This window comes from Artemia franciscana, chromosome 8, assembly GCF_032884065.1.
Source record: "Artemia franciscana chromosome 8, ASM3288406v1, whole genome shotgun sequence".
NCBI classification, from domain to species: Eukaryota; Metazoa; Arthropoda; class Branchiopoda; order Anostraca; family Artemiidae; genus Artemia; species Artemia franciscana.
The window spans coordinates 27,888,480-27,916,129 of record NC_088870.1 but is presented as its reverse complement, the minus strand read 5'-3'; the positions used below and the strand labels follow the sequence as shown (position 1 = coordinate 27,916,129).

Genomic DNA, 27,650 nt, shown 5'->3' with positions numbered 1-27,650 from the left:
ACTTACGATGCTTCTTTTTTTGACGAGTAACAGGGCCTACTTTCACGAGAATGAGAGCTTGAAGAAAGTCATATATTAACGTGAAGCTATGCCTTCGCGCTGAATTTGATTGATTAAAGTGTGTTTCTGCTTGCATTCTCTCATCTATCTCTCGTTGAACTTAATGGAGAGCTCTAGTTCAGCTCAGTCGTTAGATCACAGTAGAAATCAATGAAGAAATCCACCTTTTTATTGAACAATTGGTTGTTTACACTCTAATAAGAGCTGAATATGTGTTCAATGGGTATCTTTGTGAGAATGAGCCCAAAAGTGACGTACACTTTCTTTTTATGGACGAGGTTGACTGACCCTCGGCAGCTCAGAGATGGAAAAGCGGGAATACTTGAGAGATTATGTTCTTCTATATCCAAAATTGTTTAATTAGCATTCTCAAAATAAGCTTCTGAAATAGTACAAAAAGTGGACATAAACTTTTGAATTTCAGACTATTTTCTTTTATCAAAGCAACTGAACGAACTGCTCAATCATTTATTCAAACATAGCGAAAAATAATGAATAAAATACTTTCATTCATATAAATCAAATCGGAAAACAAAACCAAGTACAAATCTTAAATTCAAGGGACTGCGCACTGTCAGTTTAAGGCTTACATGTGTCTTGCCTTTTGTCCTGTCTCTTGCGCCTCTAAGCCTCTGTTAAGTCTTTTTCCATGCCTTCGTTGCACATTCAAACGACCTAGTACGTAGCCCCTTGCTTAAATCACCGCAGTTATTATAGAAAAGAAGTATTTTAGATACACTTGACATGATGAAGCATTCCTTTCCCGACATGTTGTGATTCAACTTCTTTTCCGCCTATGGTTGGACATCCAGAGAGGCAGTTGCATCGTCTTTTTACCAAAAATGCTTCGTGGGTTTCTGTAATGGACTTGCAGATTTGCTCTGATGCACAAACAGGAAGCTGAAAAGAGACTACTTAGCAAGGAAAATTCCTGATTGAAGAATAAAGGGTAATATTCAAGACTTTTGCGTAATTCTTTTTTAAATGTAGTGCTCAAAATCATTGTAAAACGCCACATCAGAGTCTCTTAAGCAAAAAAAATAATAATGTGCCTTAGGAAGAACAAGCGTGTAGGCCAGGCAAAAAAAAAAGAAAACACAACAATTTCTTCTTAGCTGTAAGACTGATTTTGAAATTTTAAATCAATCACTCACCCCTGAAAAAAAGGGTAACGTGTAACGTGGAAATAGAAATTTTTACATTGTTTGAGAATGGATATCTTAATTCTCAAATGTTTTACCTTTATTATTCGGAAATTGCTTATCATTTAAGAGAAGGCATGGAAAATCCGAGAAGAGGTTTCCAGACATGCTGAATTTGCCCGTATAATTTTTATTTGAGTTCCTGTATATCGAAGTTTTCTCTTTTCTTGTCAAATCACTCGTTCTTTCTTATTCAAATCACTTTTCATGGACAAATCCAATCTTGACTACAATTACGTGTCTCGAGTTAGAGTGATATTCAGTATCTATTCCCCCTCCCTTTTTCTGTGACCCCACTTATATTTACTTCATTAGAAACAGATATTTCTCGTTTTTACAGCCATGGGGTCATCCAGTCTATAATATTGAGGCCCAAAGTCTAAAGATTATAAAGGACTTCTGAGCTCCACAATCCCCCTAAAGTGTGAAATGTGATGAAACTTCACATTTTTTTAAAAATTTAATGGCGATGTATGGACCTTTTCCATAGTTGCAACCCTGTATGTAATGGATGCCCTCTACTCTTACCATTGTAATGGTACCGTGGTAAGAACCCTATGCATGTCTTTGAATTATAATTTTGTATTTCAAATTATGTATCCGAATCGCCATTACGCAGCCTACTACTGCTAATAACTCATCTTAGTGCCAAGCTACTTGGAGCCAACACAGTTGCACACACTCCCTCGTCAGCTCAATCTGTTCAAACCATCACACCCTGCAAAATTCCTATATTCTTTAAGTATCTTATGACCTCTGCCCCCCCCCCCAGCATTCGAGGGCGTTCTGCTTATCTTTTGGCTTAAAACAGATTGCAAAAGAGCATCATTTGGCAACCTATCCTCCTTAAAACCTGACCATCTTAACCTGTCCTCCGTTATAGCCCTTGAAGTGGACTTTGAACTGTTTGATGCATAATCATTCCAACGAGTACCCAAGACTGTCCTTAAACAATTCCTCTGGAAAACATTTTGCATATCCTCTAATTTAATAATTACAATAATGAGTAATAAATTAACAGAGTAATTCTTATAATTATTTTAATTTAAATACAGGTTTCCTATATTGTATAATAATTCCTTTCCCTTGGTTACCACTTGACGTTGGGTATTAATTCCTGTTATAAATATCTCTCAGTCATGTATTTTCTAATCTTTGCACTTCAGAAATTTTTGGGTATATTTTCTGCATATATATATATATATATATATATATATATATATATATATATATATATATATATATATATATATATATATATATATATATATATATATATATATATATATATATAATATACGTATTTGTTTTTGCTAAAAAACGAAAAAAGAACCAGTTTTTCCGCTTTAAGTCTATAAACAGAGTAACAATCATCTGTAAGTGCTCTTACATCTATTTGTCAGTACCATTATTAAGCCGGCTCACTCTTCTGTTAATAGCTATTAGTCAATAGCAATTAACTTTAGCCTGTTGCTTTTCCTTTGCTAAATGCTTTAATTTGTTTTTGTCTTCTATTTATACTTGTAACCGGTAATCAATTATGTTTTTGTTATTGTAATAACGAATCAAATATAAAGCAGGCGTCGTATTTATCGTGAAATTAAACCTTAATTAAACATCAAAGAAATTAAACCTTAATATTGAGTTTCAACAGCTTCGGCCAAAAATTGCCGAGGGGTCACCAACTTTCAAAAACCTTGTACACCAGGTGACGTAAGCCAAGCGTAGCAAAATTTTCCAAGCGTGACGGGACTGTGTCAAACTTTGTGGGAACTGGGCCAAGTGTAGTGAAAGTGTCTCATGCGTGGTAGGATTGTGCGACACATGTGTGTTCCAAAATGCTCGTCGGTGGCAGAAAGTGGGTAACCCCTCGAAAATAGAAGAAACCTATTCTTAATGCAAGGAAAGAAAAAAAAATGAAAGAAAAAGCCAAGATATAACAAAAGAATTTTGTGTGTTGCATACCGGTAAACATTTATAAAGGAACTCCTCCACTCGTGTTTCAGTATCCACATCCATTACTTTCATATCATGATATTGATAATAGTAGTTTTCAGAGCAGCGACAAAGAAGTTTTTCTGTTCTTGTTCTGTACGTTTCTGTCTCTTTATCAACAGTTGATATAGAGATGTAAGCCATTTGTCGTGCTTTGCATTGTTGCAATCGAGTAGCTTTTCGACAGAACTGAAAAATTAACAAAGGTAATTTATTCACAACCAACAGTCTAGCATCAACATCCGTCGAATCAACTCCTTGCTAGACTATGGTCTATCTATGTCAACAGGCATGGCTATACATAGTCATGCCTGTTGACAAAACTTGATTTGATTTGGTCAATCATTAAACATTTGAAAATTGAACGAAATGGTTGTAACCTAATTCTGTTTCTAGTCACAGCTGTGACTATAATCTTTATCCTGCATAATCAATTTTCACTGGCAGATGAAGAAGATATTGATTAGCTGACTATGTCTTCTTTTATTTCTGAGTGTAAAATTAGAGTTTCATTCATGAAAATTGAGAATTATGACCTGGTTTGTTTTTAATCATCTCTCACTCCACCCCAAGATATTAGTCCGGAGATAATATTTTTTTTTTGAATGGAGAGAGGGTGATTATACTTTTTGAAGCATTATTATTCAAAACTTTAGATAGAATAGTAAGGTTTTGCTCGGATGGAGGCCCTTCTCATTTTCAGGATAACTCTGAGTATTATGTTGAAAGCAGGCGTAAATTAAATAACAAAACATTTTATTTTGCAAACGAAAACAAAGATCCTACTCAGCAGAGGCCTGAGGGTCATCGCACAGCTCCATATCTATTTAGTACTGACCAAAACTTTAAAAGCTGCCATTGTGGATAGATGGGCATGCACGTATTGATTATAAAGAGGGCCTACCTTCGGGGGATGGTTAATAAAGAAAAGGTGGGCGGTTCGCATGCTGGTGGGTAGTCCTAATATTGGAATTATAGGGAATATTGTAAGAAATTGCGATTTCTGTGCAAGAAAGAAAATGCTTTGAAGCCACTTCCCCTGTTGATAAAGACACAAGTAACTTATTTGAAGAACATTTAATTTCAAACACTCTTGTTGGAGCAGCCGCCATATGAACAAACCTCATTAGCATTTAGAAATTCATCCCTCCAAAACACTTGTTGGATATGACAAAAAGTAACCTTGTTGACACTGCTCATGGGCTTTTAAACTCACTCTTTTCAATTCTTATCTAATCTGGTCTCATACTTACGTGTATAATTGGTAGATCACCGTAACACCATGGCTATCAATGACCTTTTAGTTCTGAAAAAGGTTTTCATGGTTTTCAGTTTGGTCTTAGGGTGAAGCACTCAACTGAGCATGCATGTGCAACTCTCTTGAATCATTTAAATTCAGCTCTTGACTCTGGTTTGATACCTGCTGCTCTTTTTCTTGATGTTCGAAAAGCGTTTGACTCATTAACACACAAGATTCTTCTTTTGAAACTGTCCCATATTTGATATAAGAGGCAATGGTTATTCATGGTTTCTATTATATTTATCTGGTCAAGTCATCTCGGTTCTTCCGGACTTTTCTAATCCTTCTGGAATAGAGTTTGGCGTTCCACAAGGATCTGTCATTGGGCCGATACTCTTTTTAATCTACGTCAATGACCTTATTAATGCGGTTAAAAATTAAAAACCTACCATTTTCTGTCGTCTTTGTCAACCAGTATTTGTCACTAACTGTGACAAGAGTTTGTTCTTACCGGATGCACTTATTGCTTTTGCTGATGACAGTGCTCTTGGCACAACTGGTAGAACTGAGTCTAATCTTCGTTCAAGGATGATAGCCTTTTTTGAAAGAGTTATCCAGTGGTTTGATGTAAATTATCTTGCCTTAAATGTTGGAGAGTCATGTTTTCTCATTTTCTCCAGAGTCTCAAGGGCTTGCCCTGACTTAAATGAAATAAATGTACCAAGAGGTTCTCTAAGTGGACCTAAGGATCGTTACGTTCGATTCCTAGGCATCTTGCTTGACGAAAATCTTTCGTTGAAGCATCGTATTGACCTGATTAAAATGAAAGTCTCCAGGAGTCTCAGAATCCTTAGAAAGCTCAAATACATATTTCCAGGGTCGATTCTTAGAATCCTGTCCTGCAGCCTAGTTCAGTTTTATGTTTCATATTGTTCTGTTATTTGGATGTCAACTTTTCCCTCGTCTCTGAAGCCACTCTCAAAACTTTATGATAAAGTAAGGACTCTTATTCAGGAAACTAACCGATTTTTACTTAAACCCTTGCTTGATTTTAAATCTCTCTATTTTCTTTCTTGTTCTTCAGTTGTTTTTTTACGGTTGCAGGGTCATCTTCCTGCTGTCCTATGTAATAATATATCTTTTGTTTCAGATCAATCGACTTATCATCTCCACACTTCCAACAATTTACTGGTTCTTCACACACCGTCAGTGGGGTCTGACTTCAGCCCTCTGACAGCTTGCAACAGGATCTGGAACACGCTCCCAGAGTTCGTATGAAGCTGCCACTCGTTTTTTATGTTCAAAAATTATATTAGAGATTTTCTAGCTAGTAAATATATTTTTTTTTTGTCTCTTTATTTTCTATTCCGCTTTCCCTTAGAGTTGATGTCTCTGGATTGAGTCGGATATTTAATTGAGTTGGTGAAATCATGTGCTACCCCCTGCCTAGCTTTTCATTTTTTGGGGATCATTAAGGTGGGTGACTCAGTTTTGTTTTTGGATTTTGTTTAAATTTTTATTTGTGTTGATATTTTTTTCTCCCCTGTTCTTTCCCGGCCATGGAGCCTTATGGCGGAGATTGTCTTGAAGCAATTTTTTATTTATGGATTTAATAAAGAACTCAGAACTAATTGAAAAAAAACACAGTAAAAAAAACAGAAAAATTGTTCCTTATTAATATTATGGTCTCATCTGACAATTTTTCAGTTCTGTCACAAATAATTGTCGTAGCTAAGGTTTCAAGTGGCTTGTAAGAGTAACAAGTGCAAAGCAAAGATATTTTACCAAGCAATAACAGGAGAATATTTAAGGATGAATAAATGAAATATACAAAATATCCAGCACTTAGGAGGAAAAAGCCAGCCCTTACAGGGAAATTTCCGGAACTCAACTAGAAAAACAATTTTTTTTGATTTTTTTTGGTTTTCTACACTTTAGAAAAAATTAAGCTCATGGCAATTATTAACAAGAGCTAAGAGCTCACATGGCACTTTTGACGAGGCCGGAAAAGCCAAGAGCTCATATGGTATGAGCTCTATCAAAATTCTAAGAATCAATAGATTGATTTAAAAGGAAAATCAGAGGCTTAATACCGGTCGGGATTTAAAATAAGAGCTCTGAGGCCCGAGGTCCTTCTACATATCAAAATTCATTAATCATCCACTCTTAAGTTATTAGTATCTCGATTTTTCTAATTTTTCCTCTCCTTTCAGCCCCCCTGATGGTCGAATCGGGGAAAACAACTTTATCAAGTCAGTTTGTGCAGGTCCCTGACACGCCTACCAATTTTCAACGTCCTAGCACGTCCAGAAACACCAAACTCGCCAAAGCACTGAACCCCACCCCCGAACTCCCCCAAAGAGAGTGGATCCAGTACGGTTGCGTCAACCACGTATCTACAACATTTGCTCATCCTACCCACCCAGTTTCATCCCGATTTCTCCACTCTTAGCGTTTTCCGAGATTTTCAGTTTCCCCCTCTAACTGCCCTAATGTCAACAGATCTGGTCAGGATTTGAAATAAGAGCTCTGAGACATGAGTTCCTTCTAAATATCAAATTTCATTAAGATCCGATCACCCGTTCTTAAGTTAAAAATACCTCAATTTTTCTAATTTTTCCAAATTAACACTCCCCAGCTCCTCCAAAGAGAAAAGATCCGTTCCAATTATATCTATCACGTATCTATAACTTGTGCTTATTCTTCCCATCAAGTTTCATCCCGATCTCTCCACTCTAAGCGTTTTCAAAGATTTCTGTTTCCCCCTCCAACTCCCCATGTCCCCAGATCCAATTCAAATTGAAAATGGAGCATCTGAGACATAAGATCCTACTATGTATCAAGTTTCATTAAGATCCGATCGCCCATTCGTAATATAAAGGTACCTCAATTTTCACGTTTTCCAAGAATTCTGGTTTCCCCCTCCAACTCCTCCTAATGTAACCGGAACTGGTCGGGATTTAAAATAAGAGCTATAAAGCACAAGATCCATCTAAATATCAAATTCAATCAAATGTAAAATCATTAAGATTTGATCATCCGTTCGTAAGTCATAAATACCTCTATTTTTCAAATTTTTCCGAATTACTCCCCCCCAACCCCACCAAAGAGAGTGGATCCGGTCCGGTTATGTCAGTCACGTATCTTGGACGTGTTTTTATCCTTCCCACCAAGTTTCACCCTGATCTCTCCGCGTTAAGTATTTTCTAAGATTTCCGGTTCCCCCCAACTCGCCCCCCCCCCCAATGACGCTGGATCCGGTCGCAATTTAAAATAAGAGATCTGAGTTACGAGGTCCTTCTAAATGTGAAATTTCATTAAGATCGGATCACTCCTTCGTAAGTTAAAAATACCTCATTTTTTCTATTTTTTTCAGAATTACCCCCCCCCCCCCCCCCAACTTCACCAAATAGAGTGGATCCATTCCGTTTATGTCAGTCACGTATCTAGGACTTCTGCTTATTTTTCCCGCCAAGTTTCATCCCGATCCCTCCACTCTAAGCGTTTTCCAAAATTTAAGCCCCCCCAACTCTCCCCAATGTCAACAGATCCGGAACGGATCCGGTCCGGTTATGTCAGTCGAGTACCTTGGACTTGTTTTTATTCTTCCCACCAAGTTTCATCCTGATCTCTCCGCTTTAAGTGTTTTCCAAGATTTCCGGTTCCCCTCCCTACTCCCCCCCCCAATGACGCTGGAACCGGTCGGGATTTAAAATAAGAAATCTGAGTTACGAGTTCCTTGTAAATATGAAATTTCATTTAGATCCGATCACTCCTTCGTAAGTTAAAAGTACCTCATTTTTTCTAATTTTTTAGAATTAACCACCCCCATCCCCCCAAATCTCCCAAATAGAGTGGATCCGTTCCGGTTATGTCACTCACGTATCTAGGACTTCTGCTTTTTTCCCCACCAAGTTTTATCCCGATACTTCCACTCTAAGCGTTTTCCAAGATTTTAGATTCCCCCAACTCCCCCCAATGTCAACAGATCCGGAGAGGATCCGGTTCGGTTATGTTAGTCACGTGTCTTGGACTTGTTTTTATTCTTCCCACCAAGTTTCATCCTGATCTCTCCGCTTTAAATGTTTTCCGAGATATCCGGTTCCCCCCAACTCCTCCCCCCAATGACGCTGGATCTGGTCGGGATTTAAAATAAGAGATCTGAGTTACGAGGTCCTTCTAAATATGAAATTTCTTTAATTTTGTAAGCTAAAAATACCTCTTTTTTTCTAAATTTTCAGAATTAACCCCCCCCCAACTCCCTCAAATAGAGCGGATCATTTCCAGTTATGTCAATCACGTATCTAGGACTTTTGCTTATTTTTTCCACCAAATTTCATCCCAATCCCTCCACTCTAAGCGTTTTCCAAGATTTTAGGTCCCCCCCCCAACTCCCTGCAATGTCAGCAGATACGTTTGGGATTTAAAATAAGAGCTCTGAGACACAATATCCTTCTAAATATCAATTTTCATTAAGACTCGATCACCCGTTCGTAAGTTAAAAATACCTCATTTTTTCCATTTTTTCCGATTTAACCGTCCCTCCAATCCCCCCCTCAGATTGTCAAATCTGGACAGCAAAATGCGATCGCTGTATGCCACTTGGTGGATACTAAGTTCCATAAAAATATTTACGATTTGTTAAGTTTGGGCTTTCCACTCAAGGCGAGTTTTCATAAGAAGATGCTTCGAAGTATCCTTTTTAGTATTTATGGGAATGAAAAGCTGAAACAAAAAAATTTATCTTTTAGGACGTTTTACACCCTTCGACGTCCCTACATCCCGTCCTTAAACTTAAAGTGTGTGAACTTTTTTTCTTTTTCCTCTTGATTTTTCTTCCATTTTGAACTCGAAGAGCATTGCTTAAAAATATGTATTGCTTTAGACAGTCTAATCCTTATAGAGTCCTTGACGGGATCAGTAAAGTGGGGTTTAGTACAAGGCTGTGTGACCAAATAAAACTGTGACAGCTGGTCATTATCAAGATTATATTTTAAATCGGATTCACAATTTAATGCAGAAAACTGATCAATTGCTTGTCATATGACGAGGCGTGATTCTTTTGCGTGACAATGTCCTAGCGTATACGATGAAACTATTCAGACTGTTAGAGAAAAACCATTCGATTGAAAAGTTCATATATACCCTACGTAGCCTCCAAACTTAGCTAAATAGGATTGTCATTCTCTTCGATTGATCCAGCAGGCGCTTATCGAAATAAGTTTTTCTGGTTCAGAAGTTGCTCAGAATTGGGCAGATGAACATCTACTTCAAAATGCGGGTGATGGAAACTACCTTGTACCGGATTTTTTATGACAAATTTCATGGTGCCAGGCCGCTGAAACCTATGACCTGACATTCAAATAATCAAACCCTTTTAATTTTGATCAAGTGCCAAAATTTTCGCCATATAGGCTTCGAAAACGACAGTACGAGTAGAGATAGATTGTCCGGTAAAGGATGTTCATGCAGAAATCAGTTTTTGACACACCATCAAAGCTGTCACTTAGAGGACGTATAAGTATCCTATTGCTGCTAAAACTTGTTCCTGAGTCCCCATTTGGATCCTCTGGAGTAATGCCAGTAGATTTGTAGGATACCCTACGGAAAGCGAGTGCCCATAATCGGCAATAAACCTTAAGCTTGAATTGCACAGAGGGACAATCTAGCTGAATTGTAACATCTTCTTAGAATGCTGAGTTCCATCAAGCTTTTCTGGTCAGTTTGCACCCCAGGAGAGGTCGTGAGAGAAATGAATGAAAGGAGCTGCGAGGAAATGTCATAGAACATTAAGGCAAATCTTAATCGATCTGACACTATGAATTATTTGTGAAAAAAAGAAGGAGAAAAATATACTTTTAAAGGACAATGCTGAACTGCGCACTAACATTAACATCTTATAAGACACCAATATTGATTTTAAGGGATAAAATCTTTGAAGTATGATTGAAAAGTTTGTATTACCCCCACATCCTTACCTTATACTGATCAGAACCCTGTGTGATGGATTTACCATCGCTTGTATCCCATGTCAAAGGACATTCCTCATCATTACTGCACTTACAAAGCCGCTGCTGGTTTACGCCTCTGGCGTTAGCCTGTAGGAATGCACACGCAGAGCGTGAAGTACAAAATGGAAGGTTGTCAAAGGTTTCCTCGACAAATACTTCGTTTATTTCATTTGGCTCAAAATTTGAATGACCTGAAGTAAACCTTCCCAAAGTATGATCAGAAATTGACAGCAAGATGTATAAATAAATACTCATTTTCCTGTATTTCCTCTGCAAGGGATATATATGTCCTGACATACTGCTGAAAAAGACAAAGAGAAAATTTTACATAATTATTTTCTTTATCAAAGTCGGGGAACGTTTTCTTATAAGGCACTTAAAAAATAAATCTCGCTTTATGCATTTTAGTGTGGGGGTAAAGCTGAAAATGTGACAAAATAGTTACCGAAAAGTTGATTGAAAAGTTATACAGGCTAGATGCAGGAGCTGCTATATTTTTATTACAAATGTCTCGGAAATAAGAGTACCGAAAATGTACTTGGCGGATCTCTGCAACTACGTTTTCTGCAAATAAGTAAATTGGTTTCCCAAAAGCAAGGTACCCTATATATAATCACTACTAAATTTGCTAACGTCTTTTGCTATTACAAGTCTCACTAATATATACAGGAGCTTAAAAAACTGAATACGCTAAGCTTTCGTAAAAATTTATGTTCATTTAAAGTTGTATAACAAGAAATCCTGAAAACAAGGCAGAACAATTAAATACGAGTAAACACATACCCTTTAGCATGAAATTTTTCAGTTACTCAGCACGAATCGACTTTGCAGCAGGGTATATAATATTCTCCAAAAGTTTTATGTCAACAATGTCACTCGGACAAAAAGTGTCTTTTGATGTTATGAAAAACTCAAGAAGTGTCACTTTTGAGATGATTTTAACCATGGATATAGATAGGGGTGCTGCCGTTGAGATGAAAAAAAAAAGAAAAAAAAAGATTAGGCTTAAATTTGCTGGGAACTCGAATTCATGCTGAATTCTCTAATTTTAAAATCATAAACTTAGCTTTGCCTACTGCTTGCTTTTGTTCCGTAAGGTCTAGGAAAGAATGGTGACGGTTATTTTGCTAAGCTTATAAAATTACAGCCATAATTTCAAGATTTTGAAACTTAGTGTGACTACTTTGTTTGTGAAAACTGATCAGCCTGTATCCTTTTATATTATTAACTATAGTATATGATACATTTACATGATATGATACATATATGTGTATGTAGATATAGTGTATGCATAGCATTCATAGTGCTTGGTCCATTAGTTTAGGTGTACATTAAACACAAAGACATGCACATACCCAATTTTAAATATATACTTGTATTACTACTATTAATAACAACTACCGCAGCACCAAGCCGCCCTAGACCAACACAGCTACACATGCTCCTTCCCCATCCCAATCTATTCAAAGCCTCCTTCTTTACATCCTCCCAGGTTGTAAACTAGGATCATAACGACGCTAATTGGTTTTTCACCATCCGCTAGAGATGTAGCTGAATTGTATTGTATTGGAAAACCGAAGTGGCACTGCAATTTTCCATTTTTGTTGATCATGCAGCTCGCATTTGGATTTAACTCAACTCAACTTTTTCTTTATTCAACTCAAAAAATACACAAACAATATTATGCCCCAACAGAGAGCAGAGCTTGTAAGACTGGAAGAGTGCAAAAACATAAGAAAAAACATCAACATCTCATCGTAATAATGATTTCAAAATATAATACGGTAAAAGATAAACAAAATAGAAAAAAAACTCATAAAAGATAAGTAAATAAATAAATATCGGGCAGGAGGGGCGTGGGAGGCCATCCCAGACACAGGGACACAAAAACAAAACATACAAATAAGAAGATCAAATGTTTAATTTTCCATCATCAACGGTGAATAATCAAAATTTTAGCAAACAATCTTTACTATTTGCCTTTTTAAATTTAACTGAGATTTTTGGGATGGATCAAACAGAATTTTATCATTCAGCTTATAATTATTAGCAATGAAGGGTATTTGGTACCTAATCGAAAACCTTGACTTTTCAGAACTTACAAAAGGAATTCGGTACATCCTAGACCTCCGACAATCCGAACGAGGAAGTAAAATTAACAGAGATTTGTCATAGAAATGATTTTTAGAATTTTGGATTAGAAAATGCCATATGGAAGTATTTAATATTTGTATATCATTTAAATCCAACAAATTTAAGAACAGGAATAATGTTTTAGTTTCCGACACATTTTCAAGTTTTGAAGGTCGATGTAAGAAATTTTCAAGCATTCTTATTGCCCTATTTGTAGTACCTGTAGGGGTTTTATATGCTTCCAAAATGTATTAAGATATACAAGTGAGCAGTAATTCAAATAAGAAGTAATTAGAGAGTGGTAAATTATTTTTAAAACGGTAAAAAGAAAAACATTCTTCAAACGGTACATCGACCGAATATTTTGAGCAAGTTTTAATCTTAAATACTCAATATGATTATGAAATGACAATAGGGGATCGAGAAAAACTCCTAAATAACGATATGATTGGACCCTAAAAATTTTTTTATCACCAACCTGTAGCTCCTGACAAGAAATCTCTCGAGTGGAACGTTTTGAACGACCAAAAACCATAAAATTAGTTTTCTTAAAATTCGGTACTAGATTATTAGAAACAAACCATCGATTAACTGAGGTAACACTTACAATCAGATTTTCGATCAATGTCGATGAATCCCTAGCTTTAAATGTAATAGCTGTATCATCTGCAAATAGAACTGCATGGCTAATATTCTCATGCAAACCTCGGGGAAGATCATTAATATAGATCAAAAATAAAAGTGGACCTAATACTGAGCCTTGGGGGACACCAATATCAATAAGACTTTTTAAATTAGTCATTTTTCCACCGATATTTACTGTGATTTTGCGTCCGCATAGGTATGATTTAATAATTTGCAATCCTGTCCCTCTTATGCCGGAATTTATCAATTTGTCAAGAAGAATTTCATGATTTAAAGTGTCAAATGCTTTTTTTATATCATAGAAAACAGTAGCCACATGGAAATCATCATCCAGACAATCATTTATTTCTAAAAAAAGAGCTGCAACTACTTGCTCTGTCGAACGGTTTGCCCTAAATCCAAATTGATATTTGGTAAAGAAATTTATTTTATCTAAATAGCTAGAAATCTTTTCTTTAAAAATTTTTTCAAACACTTCAGATAATGGCGATAAAATTGCAATTGGACGATAATTACTTACATCAGATTTATCGCCTTGTTTATACAACGGAATTACTCGGGCAATTTTCCATCTACTAGGAAATATACCTGAATTGATACTCAAATTGAAAATGTGGATAAGTGGTTGAAAAATAACTCCGGCAATACTCTTTAACAAATTTGCTGATAATTCATCATGTTCCACTGAATTACCGTTTTTTATATTTTGATAATCTTATGGAATTCATCAAAACTAACAGGGACCAGGAATATGCTCGTACATTCATTGGGGGGTAAGTATTCTTTATGCGACCTGTAAGGGGACAAATCTATGCCTGCTGAAACAATTGCTTGACCAACACCAGCAAAATAATCCCTAAACATATTAGCAACATCTTGCGGTTCTCTAACTTCTATACCATTTATATTAATTAATATCTCAGGATGTGATAACTTTTTATTTTTTCCAATTTTATCCTTAATTAAATTCCAAGTTTTTCGAGGAGAATCAGAATTTTTAAATGAATTTTCACAATACACTCTTTCATTTTCTCTAAGAATCCTTACTAACAGATTCTTATAGTTTTTAAAACGTATTATATTTATTTCAGTGGGATACTTCATTTTAATCTTATATAAGCGATTTTCTTCATTAATATACCTCAAAAGTGATGCATTTACCCATGGTTTTCTTGGTGTATGCCTCTTTCCTTTCAGATTTCTCTACGGGCAAAATTTAGCAAGCTTCTCAGTCAGTATATTATAAAATTTATCTAAGGATTGATCCGGATCCATTTCATCAGTTACTGAACTCCACCCTACATCACCGAGTGCTTCTTTTAATTTTAACAAAAATTTTTCCCCAAAGACTCTTCGCTTTGTTGACTTCTTTTCATTATACGGGAAATATCGCAAAAAATCAGCCATAAATATGCAGTAAACAGATTAATGAATCATCAGGAATGACATATGTACTAACAGCACTTTCAGGTGAAAAAATATTATCAATTAGTGAATATGACGTATCAGTTATTCTGGATGGTACAAGACATACAGGATATCAGTTCATTCAATGCTCTCGTCAGAGTAAGACGCATTTAAGACCTCTGTGTGGATTTATGTGAAAATATTATTTCATGAACTTTTGGATACTCATTCAATGCTCAAAACATTATTTCAAGAACTGTTGGATATTTAGTAATACGTATTAATATTTGGATATTAGTACAATTTTAATGTACAATGGGACGTAAAAGGAAAAATCCGAAACGAGAAGGTACGAATATTTCTCCACACACGTATTATGAGTCATCCATAATTCTCTTAGTAAAGGATTGTCGATATTTGGAATTTCAGGGGCTTCGCACGGGCCCCGTCACTTGGCACGCAGAAGGCCTGTATATATTTGATTATCATAAATGCATTAGCATAATCATCACGTTATTATTAGTTTTAAGTCATCTTAAAACCCAGCTTTTCCCCAATCGCTATATTTCTGTTTTATAGTGCTGTTGCATAACTCAGTAACAAGAAGGAATATTCTAATGCCTATACCCTCTGAAGTATCTAAATTACGCATATGCATAATTATCGTTAAATTATTTAGTTTTAAGTCACGGGGCGACAAATGAGCATTTTCAGTTGAATTAAGAAATTTTGGCATAAATTTAAATTTCTTCTTCCTGTTTATCCTTTAAAGACACGCTAGAAGTACACATTCCTTATTCCACTGTAATTTCTGAAATATCTAAACTGGTTAATAGCATGATTATCGTGTCAGTCTTTAAAAGTTACATTTTCGTTTGTAATTCATTGTAATTTTTGCAGTTTCTTGTTCCATACCCTTTTCTTTAGCTGTATAGTTTCATTTTTCATCGTGTGGAATTTTGTAAGTACCATAAGCACTAAAAACGACATGACCACTCTAGGGGGAATACGACCCTTCTTCCTGTATAGCCTTCACAGACCCATACACTCTAAACTAACACGTTCCTTTATTTCATTGAAATTTTACTTTATCTTCTAACTGTAGATTTCGTTGAACGATATTTTCATTTTCAATGCAATGTGATTTTTATTGTTTCTTGTTCCATGCCCTTTTCTTTAGCTGTTCAGAGTTTTTTTCATCTTTTGTAATTTTGAATGTGTGATAGATACAATACTAATGACGAAACGACCACCCATGGAGAAAAAATGATGTAATTTTTGCTCTTTGAACGTGCACAAATGTGAAGTAATTCAGATTTTTTCTTCTGGCATGAATTCAGTTTTTATTCCTGTTTACCCTTTACAGACACTAAAATAACTTCATTCCATTCCAGCGTGGTTAGGAAAATCATGAGTGAATTCATTTCCCTTTTCCTCTGTATCATTGCATACGCTAATATAATATGTTTCTTCATTCTAAGGTGGAAAATCAGAAATTCCAATTGAATTAAGTTATTCTGGGGCAAATTCAATTTTCTCCTTCTTATTTATCCCTTACAGACTCACTCATGCTAAAATAATAAATTCCTTCACTCTATTATAATTTTGTTTTGTCATCTAACAACAAATTTCGTTGTGCAACGTTTTTTCTAGTATTCAATGGGAGTGTCGCTATGTCTTGTTCCATGCCTTTTTCTATAGCTGTTCAGATTCATTTGTTATCTTGCTTAATTTTGCATACTTTATAGATAATAAAAACGGTACGCACCACTCCGAGGGTAAAATGATATAAATTATAAAACGTATAAATGTGAAGTCACTCACATGAATATCTTCTCTCAAAAATAAGGGTCTAAACGAATTTTCTAAGACTTGTGACCTATCTAGTTCGTTTTTTAGACCATAAGATCCCAGGGTACTAATTTCTCCCAATTTCCTCACCTACACAGCTATTCGCTTAAAAAATTTATATATATATGTATATATATATATATATATATATATATATATATATATATATATATATATATATATATATATATATATATATATATATATATATATATATATATATATGATTAGTTGGGGGGCAGAGACCCCAACTCATCTCACTGCACTACAACAGCTCCAAACTCTTACACTCAGCCTATCCTCATCATATATATATATATATATATATATATATATATATATATATATATATATATATATATATATATATATATATATATATATGATGAGGATAGGCTGAGTGTAAGAGTTTGGAGCTGTTGTAGTGCAGTGAGATGAGTTGGGGTCTCTACTCTGTCATAAGCTCTTTCCTCCGTCCCTATCCTGAAAAGAAGATCCTGCTTACCTGGCTTCGTAGTGGCGTCAGGGTGGACCTTTCATGAGTTTACCTAACCGGAACCGTGACTGCAAATAGCACTTCAGGGTGACTATGATGAGTGACACCCCTCGAGGAAATTATATCCTGGTAAACGACACAGCTTTTGCACTGGATTCTGACTGATGGATAGTTTTTCTAGGTTTTGAGGCTTTCTGTGAGTGAGGAATCATGAGCCTCACCAGGAAGTTTCATGGGGGGGGGGGATCGGAAAGTGCTACCAGGAATTTCGTTTTCGATGGTTTGTCAAGGACTTTGTCAATTTTGAATTTGCTTGGTTCTGATTTGGAGTTTGAATACGCATAATTTAAAATAAATTAAAGTTAAAAAAAGAAAATTTGCCCTTTAAAGCACTTGCTTCCTTACTTACTTTCTTATTTCCTTCCAACTTTATAAAGTCCTTTGAACTTTATTTTAGCCCCTTTCGACTTTCTTATTCCTAAATATTGCCATCCTTACAGTTAGATATTTTTACCAAAAAGTTGATCAAATTAAAATTTGAGACAATTCCACTAAAAGTTTGGAAATCAAATGAAGCTATCCATGAAAACAGGAAAACCATCAGATGCATGCCCAACGGAGGCGTTCACGGTCGCAAAGGGTGAACTATTATCATGCACTATAATTGTTGGTACCGGACCAAGTCCAAGTGAAGTAATTACTTGCATTTCTTCGCCCGCAGCCTGTTATCTCGGTGCACCTCATCATAGGGCAACACCTTTATAGTTCCCGCTAATTTCATATTTTTAAGTCATCGTTTTTAACCTTTATCTTACCCTGCTATAATGCCCCCCCCCCTAAAAAATAGGAAAAAAAGAATTAAAAGAAAAACGTCTAAATGAACACCATAGGATATTCTAAATCATATATCCTGCCCATATTTTAGAATATAGATAGAATATTAAAAAAAACGTGATGTTTTTGTCGTGTTTTCCCTTTGGCCACTAAGCCTTGCATGTAAGCGGAATGGAAATGCCCTTGGGGAGATTATTCGGGCGGAATTTCGCACGGGAAGAATTTTCCGTTGGGGAATGTTCCGGGGGAATACGTCTAGCCCCCAAAATAAATATTTATTATTCTATAGCCAATAATTTCTGCTTAACTTTGGGCTATTAGCTCCTAGTATTAAAAAGGAGCTCCAGTATGAAAAGACATTCATGAATGGTAAATGAGGATTCAGGGATATAATATTAAAGGGTGTTTTTAAGGGAAATTAATCTATTGACTGGTAATGCCTTTTAAATACTATCCATTTCATCTTTAGATTATAAATTCCACAAGATCTTACTTGTGTCAACAGAAAAAAATTGATTTTATTTTTAATTCTAAAGCTAGAAAACGAAAAAGCTGTGTTATTAACACAACTTCATTGTAAGTACGGTAGTTTGTTTAAAAAAACAATTATATTTAAAAACTTAATTTTATTTGTTTAAAAAATTATTCAAATGATTTTTTACATTGCCGATGGTTTTATATAAGCTAATGGCATTTTAGGCTTTATTAACACTATGGATAATAGAAGAAATTAAATTGTATTTTAAAACTGTATTTAAAACTTATACTCGGATCAAATATAATTGCTTGGATGCAAAACTTCTGGACACTGCCAAGGAAACCTAAGTAATGTGCTCTAAAAAAAAAAACAAAAAAAAACGCTTGTGATTTTTATCTCACGTTTCTATCATCAAAAAGATATTTTTTCTTAGTTTTACATTTTATTTATTTTAATTTTAGGTTTTATAAATTATTTTTGATTTTATCTTTATTTCTTTCATTTAGTTTCTTCTACATTTGGTGCTGAAGACGCCTTGTTTTATACAGTTGAAACTGTTGAACAAAAAAATCGTTGAAAAGAAATAAGAGTTGAAAAGAAATTGGAATATCTAGCGCCCTTGTTGACATTTTTTCCACGTTGTTTAGTTTGTTTTTTCTTTCTACTTGCCTTAGTGTCGTTAGTTTTGTTCTTCACCTTGAGATCTTTTCTCTCTTTGTTTTTACTACCGGTTTAATATTCCCCATCCAGAAAACCTCAGAATAAGGCATTGTAGCGTGGGTAGCATAACTGTCGTATCTTCTCTTTTTTTTTCCAGGGCTCATCATTTAAAAACATAGGTCGTTTAGGTCATTTCTGATTTTTCACTCTTAACGTAAGAAGCTAATTAATCTTTTTCACCTGACTACAAATAGTGCTTATTGCAGCAGTAAGTTCCATTATATCTTTATAACACGTAATAAGATTAATGGTTCCACAATTGCTCAGCAGGGCTGTTCATTAGGGAATATTGTTGCCCTAGGAATACCTATTAGGCTCCTTTTTAGAAAGATATAATGGTGAAACATTTGCTCTAAAGCGTTCTTTAGAAATACAAATAAGCAGAATAAAGGCAAGGTTGAACGAGAAATATGTAAAAGAAATCATTGATTTAGTACAAAACTTGTGGTATTCTCTCAAATTTACTGCTGGAAACTCTTTATAGTGCTCTGACGAGGGTAAGAAATTATAACCTTAAATAACATTTTAGTTGAAATTTTTTTGTAAAATGCAGATAGTACAGCAATGCTGCCTAAGTGAAGAGCGAAGGGACTTTCATCTACCTTCACTTTTGTTTTTTTGCTTGTTTTTTTTTTTCGGCTACTTGGTGTGAGGAGTGGTCGTCGAATCTCAGGAGGGCCTCATTCGATTGAAAATTGAAACTTCTAGTGACTTTTTAAGAGTTAAGCTTTATTGGAGGAAAACCAGCCCCTCTAGAGTACCATTTTTGCTACCATCCCCCTAAAACATTTGCCTTAAAGTTTGAGATCGATATTTAGTTTAAAATAGTTGAAATGCTCAATAAATATGCCTCCATGGCTGACATGAAACCTCACATCAGCTGAGGTATGGGTGAAAAATTCTGCAATTTCCAATTTTTTATGGTTGCGGTGTTGGCCACAACCTAGTAAAGAGCGAACCACGGCTAATAGAAACCAACTGTTAAAAAACGGGTTGAAGAAAACAAACTATCTAGGTAGAGATTTTTCCATTAGAAGCTGATTCAAATATGGTAATCAAAATTTCGATTAATCTTAATAGTGAAAGTTTCGAGTGCAATTTTTTGGAAATTTCGAAAGCAGAACTTGAAAAATGAAACACCTTGAAATGCTGTCGAAGCGAAATAAAAAGTGCACCCTTGGAAATCCCGTGCCAAACAACTATAAAAAGGAAAACTGCAGTCCTCCATATTGAAAAACAAGAAAAATTACTTATTCACATTGAAAGCTCTTGTATATCTCCCTCTTTCCCATTTTTTCCATCCCAAGGGAAATCGTTCTGAACTAGTGGTCGTAGAATGTTGAGAAAGAAATCGTTGAAAAGAAATCGGAATATCTAGCGCCCTTGTTAATTAAAAAAAGACATCATGCCAGAGCAAAGTGGCATTTCCTGCCATTTTGTGCCGCAAAATATCATTTCTTGGCCTGAGAGGGTTAAAATGCCAGAGAAAGGAAATTTTAAGATAATCAACCCATTTTTATGATCTAAAACTCTAAAAAAGAATTTTCGCGCCTTTTCTTGAAACACCTGTAATTCTGATAAAGACCGACAAACTGATCGTGGTAATAAACTGTATATAAAAACGGTTGCTTTATTTTTTTAGAATTATATAGTTAGTTCAATTTGATTGTTTTTTTTTCCTAGGGCTAGCAGGCTACCGCAAGATCGTAGAGAGATGTTTAACTACTCAGTTAAAAGGTTCTGCCTCTTTTGAATTCGTTTTAATATCTCCTTCGTTAGGTACCATAGGACCTGTTTTTGCCGTCCTTTTTAAAGTGGGAAGGCTGGGAAGCAAAACAAAGATACTGATGTAATCTCCGTGGTCGAATATCTTAGGTTGAAAGTTTAAAATCTTTCTTTCGAATTCTCTCTTTCCTACCTCCCTTAGGAAGTGAAAAAAAACGTACTTTGAAGAAGTTTGTATTTTCTTATGAAAGAATTGGATTTCTTACGTGGTAATTCTCAAAGATACCGATGACAGCTTATCCCTCAAACTCTTTACTTATATAGTAAAACTTACACTCATCTTGTGCAAGAATTTGTAAGAGATGTATACGAAGTAAATCCAATATTTAATTTCCTTTGAAAAAATAATGTTGACTTATTTAGTTTTATGACCTAAGTTAAACAAAGTTAGTTTATTGTGCAGATTTAACAAAAAAAAAAACGAATAAAAAATAATGAAAAAAAGCGAAGTTTTTCTTACAGAAGTAAAATGCTATGTTAGAATTTAAATCGAACAAAGTTTTTGCTTTGTAGATTATATAAGATTTATCTAAAAAACTAGCTCACTGGCTCGCGATATCTTCCAATATCTGTAGAAGTTTAAAACTAGCGCTTTACTGAAAACTGAGCTTGTTAATTTTTTTTCTAGAAAGGTACTAAAGGTGGCCGATTTAATGGTCTGTATAGATCCTTATGAAGTAGCATTTAATGTTTTCGGTAAAAAGTTTTGTGTTTCCAGTACACAGCTAGTTTTGTTTAGAATTCTGTATATATTGGCAAATACCCCGAATCAGTTTATTTGATCTACTTTGCAGAACTATTTTCCTTAATCTTTGAGGCAATGCTTTGTGCTCGTTTCAAGCATCAACTTGGCTCTTTATTACCGTAAGAAGTACTTTGTTGTATACCTATAAGTTAATAATAGAAAAGGAAGAAACCTCAGTGTTGGGTTTGTCTCAACAGGGACGTCAAAGTAATTCCATTGACTTGGCTACCTTCACAAGCTTTGCATGCTCCCACTCCTCTGAGAGCCCCCACTACAGAGCTAGTCCAAGTCCTCAAAGTCAGTCAATGGTCTCACCGATTCTCCATTAAATCAACAAACCAAACTTTTTAGGCAAATCCACCACAATGGACTGCCGTCAAAGTCCACCATTGGATTGAGCTGAAACTTTAAGGGGGTATTGGGAGGGGGTGTATTTTCAATTTTCTACTTGGTGGCAGAGGTAAATCGAAAGGTGCTATATGCATCTGGGTCATCGACATAGTATGTCTGCAATATCTTGCGAGTGGTTTTGGTGATGGAGTTGAAGCTTTTGGATACTGTTAGAAAAGAAAAAGGAGAGGGTTGGCGTGAGCGTTGGGAATTTAAACAAAGCGCTAGAGAAGCAAGGAGGGGTTAAACAGTTTTGTCTTCACGCTAGATCAAAGTAACCTTTTTTGCACTGTAAGCTTCAGCGGGACTTACAATTTAGGCGTGGTTATGTAGTGAGATAGGCGAAGAGACACTATTTGCTTCCAGGTTGTAAAAATAGCTAGCTTTAATATTTAAGAAATCCCTTAGTTTATTAAGTGAAAACTTTCAGAAAATGTTCAGTGCATGGCAAGCGGATGTCAAATTATGTTTAGAGAGAAAAGATAAAGCTATATCAGACGAATTTATGTCCATCTGTGTTATCAAAATACTGCACCTGCATTATTGTGAGAACGGAAATGGGTCATTGGAAGGTGAAATAGACAGTTCTAGATGAGTGGAGAGTACTAGCAAGATGCTAGGTGACCATGTCAACAGTGAATTTCGACTAGGGGATAGGGGTAGAGAAGTCGTTAAACTGAAATAAATTATGTATCAATGAAAATAAAATGATATGTGTTCAACATCTTAGGAACGCGAAATCGAAATCGAGCTAAGACTTTCGGAGTGTTTGGGAGGAGGAGACAATAGGGACTTCATTTATGTATTGATGAAGAGAGAATCTTGGCGCGTAAATTATGACTTTTCGATCCTGCTTATATTTCCTTCCTCCAATCAGCTGTGAAATGCTGTTCATAAGTATCTTGGTGAGGTGACCCATTAAATTAGAAACTAATTTTGAGCTGCATCGGTTAGTGATGCCGGAATATGTGACATAATGTTTTTTCTGATAAGGCTGTACCGAATAGGGCATGCAGACAAGGACAGATACAGCTTAATAGAAGCAAAAGCATTTTGAAGATTTGCTGTATTTTGTAGATGTGTATTCTGAAGACGTGACACTTGAAGCTCGACCAATAAATTCTGCTTTCCTTGATTGGCTTACACTTACAGGCCTTATAGACAAAGCATATTCAAAGACTATTGCTTCGTCTTAGAGGTCTATGTTATCTAATTCTAAGTTTAGTTTTCTAAAAAATGCAACAAGGCTAAGTCCAGGAATATCATGTTAGAATCCAGTGAAGTAAGCTTTGAAGTTATGGAATTTCTCTAGCTCTGGAATACACACAAAGAGTGCAAGGAGCGACACGGCTCAATAGTCATCGAAACTCTAAAAACAGAATTTTGATACCAATAGATATATAATCGGAATCGGCCTTTTATGCTGATTTAAAATATATAAGTTTCAATCAGTTCCATCAAACGAGAGAACTTGCGTGATTTTCAAAAAAGGGGAAAACACCCCCTAAAAGTCATAGAACCTTAATGAAAATCACACCTTCCGATTTAGTGTATCAGGAAACCTGATTATAAAGGTCTCAAACTCCTATCTGCAAAAATATGGAATTTTGTATTTTTTGCCCGAAGAAAGATCACGGATGAGTGTTTGTTTGTTTTTGTGTTGTTTTTCCTTTTTTCCCAAGGATGATGATGAGCATCGACCCAGTGGTCCTAGAATATTGGGAGAAGGCTCATTTGAACAGAAATTAAAAAGTTCTAGTGCCCTTTTAAGTAGCCAAAAAATTGGAGGCCCCCTCCCACACCCTTTTTTTTTATCAAAATCGTTCGATAAAAATTTTGAGATAGAGGCTTCGTTCAGCATAGCTCAAAGGCCGAATAACTATTCCTTTGGAGATATTATGACCCCCACAGACCCTGGGTAAGGGTCGTTAAGTTACAAAATTTGTCCATTGTTCACGTACAACATTTGTTATTGGGAGGTATCCATACACTTTTGGGGGGTGGGAATTTTCTGCTAGTGAATTTTTCCACGGGGATAATTTTCCATTGGGACGGAAGTTTTCATGGGTGAATACTCAGAGAAGTTCTACAGTGGGGAATTTGCCAGAATTTCTATACGAAATGCGGGAGATGTTAAGGGTGTTCGGGTTAAATTTTCACCAGGATCGAATTGTCTAGAGAATAATTCGTGGGGAGGAGGGATCTTTTCGTGGAGATGTAGCCGAATTTTCTACAATTATTTAAAAACGATCAAAAATTAAGTAAAAAAACAAGTTTTTTCAGCTGAAAGTAAGGAGCAACATTAAAGCGATCAGAAATTATTACTTACATGAGAGGGCTTCTCCTCCTCAACACCTCGCTCTTTACGCTAAAGTTTGAGTCCTGCCCCAATACTCTAAGAGCAACACCTGAAACCCTATGTTTGTTTAAATAGAGGTTTCTAAAAGCAACTTTAATTAGTCTTTAAAAACAACCCCCTCATATACGTAATAATTTCTGTTCGTTTTAAGTTTTCATGTTACACCTTAGTTTCAGTTGAAAAAAATTTGTTGTTTCCCCAAAGCTCTCCCAAAGAGCTTTCTCATTGATAGGTTTTGTAACAAAGGGGATCTACTAAAATTGTTTTTAACTATGTTCAATATTCACTTAATTTGATTTAGTTTTTTTCAGGAAAAGTTTGTTCTATGGAAAATATGTTAGCATTGAGGAGGGAAGAAGCACACGAAAGAGAAATGTCATTATAAAGCTTTTAGTTGCCATAATCACAAACCCTTGAAGTGAGATTTAGTCCTCAATGAATAACTAAACATTATATCTTCTTTGGAGTGAAATCGTCATAAAATTTGTATGTAAATGTCAGAAAACTGTTTTTAAAAACAGCTTTTAATTTCAACCTTCGCAAATCCTTTTCTTTTAATGCTCAATATAGAAAAAAAAACTTGCTCGGGTCTGTAAGGCTACATATATATCACAGTGGGATCCAAAAATGCATCCACTTCAATTCTCCTGTATTATATAAAAGTTTTCGCTATCTTAGTTGCAAATGGCTTCAGGTCCTCCCTCAGAGAAATATTCACTGATATCCCTCTTAATGGCTGTTGTGATAATATGCCAAAATGTTGATAAATGAATGACTTGTCTGAATTTTACTATGCTATCGCTTTTTCTGAACAATTTCCAACTTAACGGACTTCACATATTTGAATTAGCATCAAAAACAAATTATTTTTATTTTTATTTTATTCCTTAAATTCCTATCTTTAGTGCTTTATTTATTTTTGATAAAAGTCACTCTCTCCTCACCGCTCACTACCACATAAGGTTGCATGACTACGTTGATTCAATTTTTTTTAGCCAGGTTATTCTTAATCCTCAATATTTTTGCTTAAGAATTATGTCTTTCACGTCGAGTTCAAAATCGGAATTCCCTAAGTTTAGTTTGTTGATTGATTTTTCGTTCAAATTTGTGTTTCATATCAAATATATGTACACAGCTAACTATGGTTCGGTAAACGTTATATTTAAATGAATATATTATCAGTGTCATCATTTTGGGGTGGAGGCCAGGGGGGGGAGTAGTTTGCCTCAATAAGCTTGAGAAAAAATAGTATAAACCCCATGCCCCTTGACTCTTCGGGTGGAGACACTCCTCCCCCCCCCCAATGAAAATGCTGGAGATATGCCCCTGTGTATTATCTTCAAGTTTATTGTTCAATAATTGATAGAGAAGTGTATATAACGGTATGATAGAATTAATAAAAACCAATGACAATTTTTTTCCGGTTTACCAAAGGATGAAATATTTAATGCGTAAAATCAGATACCTGCTTTGAAGCTACCGTGTTTTGTCCTTCACTGCCATCTTCAATTCAAAACCTTCGATAGGCTTTTATGTAAAGTTATCTAAAAGTTCTTACCACTTCTTGTGGCCAAAAAGCTATTGAATTTACACACGTGAGTACATTCCAAACTTGGCCTCTAGCTTTAATTGGTTTTAAACCATTCAGGTTGTACCAAAGATGCCCCTTGAAAGCATTTTTTTTTTAGGGTGGAGGATAGCCACGCTTGCAAATATTGTCGGATTGGGAGGGAGAGTCAGAGGTGAAAAAAAAAAATACTTTCTTGTCCGAAAAGCCTGTATTTCTGCAAAATATCACATGGGTTTGCACTTCTTGTGAAATTTTTAAAATTATTCTGTAATAAATTTTAAAAAAGTCACTCTCCTCATCGACCTCTCTTGCCTCTCCTGCCCTTGGGTTTCATAACGGAACTGTCTTCGGATGCTTCACTACGCATATAAAAGTGGAAAATTCATGGAAAAATATGAAAATTGATGACAGGCTATCATACTTCAGCTGCCAATGCTGGTGCAAATCAAAGGGAGCAGATAATCATACCCCACGAAACTGCGGATATAAATATTATTAGAAAAGCGTATATTGAGAGTTGTGTTCTCCTTATATCGCAAAAAGTACGTTGAGTTTGAGATCTAACTTCTTTATTTAAATTATTTTACATACAAAGGAAATTTTTCTACACAGAATGTTATTTGGGTGATATGTACAAATACCAAGTAGCATATAACATTGAAAAATGGGGAGGGGGGAGATAAAATGGAGATTCAAATTTCTTTTGTTTTCTCATACTCGTTGACTATTTCTTGAATAAATTATAGTTCTCAAACATTTTTACTTTCACATCGAAAAATATATGGGATAAAATTTGGTTTTTATGGTACCATTTGTAAGTCAGAAACCTAGGCTTCCAAAAATACGACATCAGACATTACAAAATTCGGACCTGACTGCTTAGGACCCGACGGATGCCAAACGAAGAAATAATCAACCTGCCTACCAATTCTTTGTTGGAAGAGGTTTTCTGTTGGCTAACGCAACCTTACTAACAACGACCAAGACCTATCTGGAGCCATTACCTGGTTTTCTCCAAATTGGAAGAGGATAAGAATTGCAGCAGCTGCAGAGACCCCCTTCCCTTCCTGACCCAAGATAGATGCTCTCTGACAAATTTGTCAAAGCGTGTGTGCTACTACATATAGAGATGAAAATGATTATTTATGGATAAAGCTTTTGGTGAAGCGGTGGATATAAACTTGTTTAATTTTAAACAACAACTTAAAGCTAATTAAAACTTTTTCTAACCTCCATAGAGCTAGCGGCTTTAAGACTTTACTACACAGCTAGCTTTTTATTTTGTATCCTGCTACACATAGGTATGCAAATCATTTTTTACGGGTAAAGCTTTTGGTGCAACAGCGGATATAAACTTATAAACACCAAATTAAAGCTAATATAAAACCTTTTCAGGCTTTCTTAGGTCTAAAGGCTTCTAGACTCTTTACTGACCAGCTAGCTTTTCACAGAACTTTCCCCTGGAATAAAACACTTACTTCCTGATATGGATTTCACACTTGTTTCACTCTATACATCCGAATCTAGCATCTTGTCTCTCTACCACTTGCAGGAAAGAAGTGACCTACGATAAAACTGTATCCTTCTATACGAGAGCTTATGGTTTTTTGTCTCAATGCGTAGACATTTTCTTGGATTTTGTGATAAGTGGCATTCTAACACCGTTTCGTCCAATCAAAAATCATTTTGTAGGTGGTGGAAACTTCCCCTGGAATTGACAGGAAACTGG

General features: G+C 35.5%; 2 protein-coding genes across 4 annotated transcripts in view; one reads left to right on the top strand and one right to left on the bottom strand.

Moving 5' to 3' along the window:
* Positions 1-5,849, top strand: part of LOC136030237 (dnaJ homolog subfamily C member 16-like) — a 95,493-nt gene extending 89,644 nt beyond the window's left edge. The window contains exon 13 of one of the 2 annotated variants that reach the window (XM_065709062.1): positions 5,648-5,849. In XM_065709062.1, the coding sequence (XP_065565134.1) occupies positions 5,648-5,731 (84 nt within the window). In that variant the 3' untranslated portion in view covers positions 5,732-5,849. Of the gene's footprint in view, positions 1-793; positions 913-5,647 lie in introns of those variants that run through there. The other variant, XM_065709063.1, reaches the window with a different exon arrangement.
* On the bottom strand, positions 515-27,515 carry LOC136030239 (U-scoloptoxin(11)-Sm5a-like). Of its 2 annotated transcripts, none has more exons than XM_065709064.1 (4): positions 27,400-27,515; positions 10,476-10,809; positions 3,228-3,446; positions 515-960 (listed from the first exon to the last, which is right to left on the bottom strand). In XM_065709064.1, exons 2-4 carry the CDS (start codon positions 10,803-10,805, stop codon positions 790-792), a joined length of 720 nt encoding a protein of 239 aa, XP_065565136.1. In that variant the 5' UTR covers positions 10,806-10,809; positions 27,400-27,515; the 3' UTR covers positions 515-789. The 2 variants fall into 2 exon arrangements, with proteins under 2 accessions (XP_065565136.1, XP_065565137.1); XM_065709065.1 differs by having other exon boundaries at positions 10,476-10,806; positions 27,400-27,491.
* Between the last annotated feature and the right edge of the window lie 135 nt (positions 27,516-27,650).

Bases quoted from the DNA above. Each gene is read 5' to 3' on its own strand.
- LOC136030239 (XM_065709064.1), bottom strand. From the start codon at position 10,805: ATGTCAGGACATATATATCCCTTGCAGAGGAAATACAGGAAAATGAGT. The intron at 3,447-10,475 runs GTAAGGATGTGG...TTAATTTTTCAG, and splicing joins AGGGTTCTGATCAGTATAAG to TTCTGTCGAAAAGCTACTCG. The intron at 961-3,227 runs GTATGCAACACA...GTCTCTTTTCAG, and splicing joins TCCTTTATAAATGTTTACCG to CTTCCTGTTTGTGCATCAGA.